At 42.3% G+C, this 5,000-nt stretch overlaps 1 protein-coding gene across 8 annotated transcripts in view; it reads right to left on the bottom strand.

Annotated features, from left to right (window-relative positions):
- LOC143021185 (glutamate receptor ionotropic, kainate 2-like) overlaps positions 1-5,000 on the bottom strand; it is a 97,518-nt gene that overhangs the window by 8,028 nt on the left and 84,490 nt on the right. For 7 of the 8 annotated variants that reach the window (XR_012965972.1, XM_076178497.1, XM_076178488.1 and 4 more), the window contains one exon: positions 3,921-4,076. Coding sequence is in view for 7 of the 8 variants with exons in the window: in XM_076178497.1 (XP_076034612.1) it covers positions 3,921-4,076 (156 nt within the window). In the remaining variant the exon portion in view is untranslated. Of the gene's footprint in view, positions 1-2,395; positions 4,077-5,000 lie in introns of those variants that run through there. The other variant, XM_076178537.1, reaches the window with a different exon arrangement.

Below are 5,000 nucleotides of genomic sequence, written 5' to 3'. Positions count from 1 at the left end.
AATGCTTGTATGTATGTATGTATGCATATTTGTATGTATGTATATTTATATGTGTAATGTATGTATGTATGTAATTTGTATGTATGTATGTGTGTATGTATGTATATTTGTATGTATGTAATGTATATATATTTGTATGTATGTAATGTATGTATGTATGTATGTATGTATACATCAGCTTATTTCCATATAACAACGTCACATTCCTGCTTTAGATCGTGTTGAAATCTTCTTTCCACCCACTTTTCTCTCAGAGCTCTAATAACCATCCTCCCTACTTCTATCAATCTATCCCTTTTCCTGTTTTTCTCCTCCACCAGCCTGTGTGTCTACCTAGAAGTTACTAGAAACTAGAGCAATCCCATTTTCCTAGCTGCGACCCCAACATTCAGACGTGAACGGCGTTTGTCCCACGTTCCGTCATAAGTTCCTTTACCTTCTTTACGTTCACTCTCATCTTTCCTTCCTTTCGTACCTTTCTAGTGGTTCCCATCCTTCAGTAATCCATCGTCTACAAAGAACATGTAGTTCTGTTAACATACTGTAATATCTCTTCGTAGTGCTTCACTTTGTGTCTTCGTTTTCGTGTCTATCATAATGGCCCTCCTGCGAATGTTGAAGAACCATGGTGACATCTCTCACCCTTGCTCTGATCCCAGTCCATTACGTCATTGTCTAACTACTCTACATACCTTATCTTATCCCTGTTCATAGACAACCATCCTTGTTCTCGACATCTATCCTCTCACAACGTATGTATTTCATTCCTTTCTATGTTTATATGACTTGAGTTATTTTTGAATTATATTTATATTCTCTGAGTTTAATGTATGCTTCTTCAGGAAACAGAACTGACAAATATATTCCCGAAATCCCTCTCCTTCGCTCATATGTCATCTAATTCAGTGTAAATGCCTGTATATGTATACACATAGTATTTGTGTGTGCGTTCGTGCATGCTTATATGTGTGTGCATGCGTACATGCTTGTATGTATATACGCGTGTATGTGCGGGTGCATGGTTGTGTGTGTGTATGCGCTTGCGTATATATTTGTGTGTCTATATTTACCTAATTGTATTTACCTAATTTAGTGTACAGGAAAGGAGCAACACTCGTAGGGTCCCGTCTCCTATCCTCAATTTTTTTTAATCATTCCTAACCTCAAATTCATGTACAGTTCCAGTATAATCTATATCTTTGATTTCCAATTATCATATCTAGATTTGAACTCATGGCGTGTGTGTACGTGCATGCATGCTTTTGTGTGTGTGTGTGTGTGTGTGTGTGTGTGTGTGTGTGTGTGTGTATGTGTGTGTGTGTGTGTGTGTGTGTGTGTGTGTGTGTGTGTGTGTGTGTGTGTGTGTGTCTGTGTGTGTGTGTGTGTGTGTGTGTGTGTGTGTATGTATGTATGTATGTATGTATGTGTGCCGCCCGTCCGCGTGCAAGTGTGACATTTACGTAAAAATCTTACCTATAAAACCATGTTGATTTAGGTTGCTGTTTCAAATGGAAGTATAGTTTTGAATGTAAAAAAATAAAAAAATAAATAAATAAAAAATCAATCAATCAATAAAGAACAAATAAATGAAAAAATAACGATAATAGCGGGATCATACAGACTCACAAACGAACGTGCATATCAACGCTGTATGACATTAAAAACTATTAAACATTTTACTTAAAAGTAAGCATTCAAGACTAATATATCCATAAGGATGTACTAAAATTCATCAAACTACAGTGGTACCAAAAGAAATTTATTAATGGTAGAAACTTGCAATACAGTAGGTATATAAAAGTAGAAATACACAAAGCACAAACAAGATTTAGTCTACAGTTAAAGGTAAGGCTTTCCAAACTGTGATGACCTCCCTTATTCGTCACCGTCGAGATGAGGTGGATCCCCCAAAAGCCCTGAGGAGTACTGTAAACTGAACTCTCCACTCTCCCCAGTCTCTTTCCCCTCCTCCTCCTCTTCCTCCTCCTCCTCCTCATTCTCCTCCTCCCTGCCCCTCCTCCTCCCTGCCACTCCTCTTCCCTCCTCCTCTTCTTCCCTCCCCCTCCTAATCTTCTGTCCCTCTCGTTCCTTCCCCTCCCCCTCCCCTCCTCCTCCACCGCCCCCTCCTCCTCCTCCGTCCCTCCCCTTCCCTCCTCTCTTCTCCCTTCTCCTCCCCTCCTCTCTCCTCGTTTCGTCTCCCCTTCCTCTTCCTTCCCCCTCCTAATCTTCTGTCCCTCCCGTTCCCTGCCCTCCCCCTCCCCTCCTCCTCTACCATCCCCCTCCTCCTCTTCGGTCCCCCTCCTCCTCTTCCGTCCCTCCCCTCCTCCTCTCCCGTCCCTCCCGTCCTACTCTTCCGTCCTTCCCCTCCTCTTCCGTCCCTCCCCTCCTCTCTCCTCTCCTCTCCTCCTCTCTCTTCCCCTCCTATCTCCTCGTTTCGTCTCCCCTTGTTTCCTCCCCTCGTTTCCCTTCCTTTCCTCAGGGTGGTCATTCTGTTTGGAAAACACCTTAATGTATGTAAATGGTGGCACAACAACGTTTCGCCTCAGTGTGTTATGATTTAGGTCAAGTTAATAATTGTTTTTATTATCAACCGTTTTCTTTCTGTTATTATTTTCAATTCTCAATTTCTAATTCTTAGTTCTTAATCCCTAATTCCTAATTTTCAACTCTGAGGTCTTAATCCTTGATTCTTAATTCATAAATCATGATTCTTAATTCTTAATTCATGATTCTTAATTCTTAATTCATAATCCTTGATTCTTAATTCATAAATAATGATTCTTAATTCTTAATTCATGATTCTTAATTCTTAATTCATGATTCTTAATTCATGATTCTTAATTCTTAATTCATGATTCTTAACTCTTAATTCATGATTCTTATTTCTTAATTCTTAAATCTTACCATTATATTCTCTATTGAAAACTAAAGGGAAATGTAGTTGTATCTTAGACTTTACCTGTTCACCGACACCCATGCACATGAAGACAAAGACACACACTGCTACAGACAGACACGACCCCCGGCGCATGCGCAGGGAAGGGCTAAGGGCCTCCAGGCGTGCGGCAGCACAAGAGGAGGTCCTGAAGGCACTACGGAATGCGTCAGTCCGAATCAGAGACTCCGGACAAGGATACATGGCCGCCACATAACGGATTAACGGAATGCCACTGAGCAAGGCAAGAGAGAGAGAGAGAGAGAGGAGAGAGAGAGAGAGAGAGAGAGAGAGAGAGAGAGAGAGAGAGAGAGAGGGATAGAGAGATAGATAGAGAGATAGATAGAGAGCTAAAGAGAGAGGGATAGAGAGATAGATAGAGGGAGGGAGAGATAGAAGGATAGATAAAGAGAGAGATAGAGAGATAGAAGGATAGACAGATAGAGGGATAGAGAGATAGATACATACAGAGAGAGGGAAATAATGAGGGAGGGATAGAGAGGGAGAAGGAAGGACAGAGAAAGGTGGAGAAGCGAAGAGATAGATAGAGTAGACACAGAGAGATGAGAGGCAGAGAAATAGAGATAGAGAGAAAAAGAATCAGAGAGAAAAGAAGAAAAAAAAAATTAAGGCACTAATGCTACGTCTATTCTTTACCAAAATACCAGATGCCCCGCTACCTCAACCGGAGGGGAAGATTAAGTCTGTTACATTACCGGAGCATCACCAAGGGGCCAAATGCTATCGAGGGATCCCCGTGTCCGGGGTTGGGAGTTTGGGAGGGTGTCCCGGACAGAACCTTCCGGAATAAAGCTCCCCAAGTGACGTCTTTACATGCGGTCGGTGGGGGTGGGGGGGAGGGAGGGAGGGGAGTGTGTATGGGGGGGATAGTGGGGGGGGAGTTAGGGGGGAGAGGCAGAGAAGAACTAGGTTTAAGAAGATGCATGTGAGGCCATGTATTTACTTATGGATTCTATTCACCTACATGCTCCTCCGTGGCCAGCTTCCTCGACTTCCACACGAACTCGCAGACGGCCACCACCGAAGCGAGGCCCATCCCGGCCAGGAGCACCACAAAGACGCCTCCTACGTTACTGAGTCCGAGTTCGTTGGCTTTCGAGGAACTCTTCGATTCGTCGTCCTGCGGAGAATCGGCAAAAGCTAACGGCGGGGTGGAACGGGCGGGCGGTGCACATGTAAACAATGGGGAAGTTGGTCTTCTGGGTACAAGGGGAAGTTCTTCACGAGGAATGAAGATGAAATGGGAAGCAGGGCTTATCGTGTTGGCTAAGTTAGTCCAGTGGTTCTCGACTTTTTTATTTATTTATTATTGTATTTATTTATTTATGGCTGATGGGTCCTTTTCACTTGTAATTTATATATTGTAACTCCCTCATCATGGTTGTTGTAAAAAAAAAAAAAAAAAAAAAGAATTACATAAATATGCATATATATACATATGCTAATAAGAACACGGGTACGTGTGGTCTACTTTGCATATATATATATATATATATACATATATATAATATATATATATATATATATATATATATATGTGTATGTATGTATACATATATGTACATATACACATATGTATATATAATTTATTTAGTACATCTGATATTCTATTCATTTTATGTGTTGGCAACCAGAAACGTAATATGAGGAGAACCACTGACTTATCCACTTTGCTACCATAGAATTGAATAAGAATAGCCTGGCGCCAGTAACACTGAAAGGGAGAGTACCACCTAGCTTGGCGCCAGTAACATTGAAAGGGAGAGTGCCACCTGGCCTGGCGCCAGTAACATTGAAAGGGAGAGTGCCACCCGGCCTGGCGCCAGTAATATTGAAAGGAAGAGTGCCACCTGGCCTGGCACCAGTAATATTGAAAGGGAGAGTGCCACCCAGTCTGGCGCCATTAATATTGAAAGTGAGAGTGCCATCTAGCCTGGCGCCAGTAACATTGAAAGAGAGAGTGGCACCCAGTCTGGCGCCAGTAATATTGAAAATGAGAGTGCCATCTAGCCTGGCGCCAGTAATATTGAAAGGGTGAGTGGCA

This window comes from Oratosquilla oratoria, chromosome 3 (assembly GCF_046742065.1).
Source record: "Oratosquilla oratoria isolate Oo_2021 chromosome 3, ASM4674206v1, whole genome shotgun sequence".
In the NCBI taxonomy this organism is placed as follows: domain Eukaryota; kingdom Metazoa; phylum Arthropoda; class Malacostraca; order Stomatopoda; family Squillidae; genus Oratosquilla; species Oratosquilla oratoria.
This window is presented reverse-complemented; position numbering and strand designations above follow the sequence as displayed.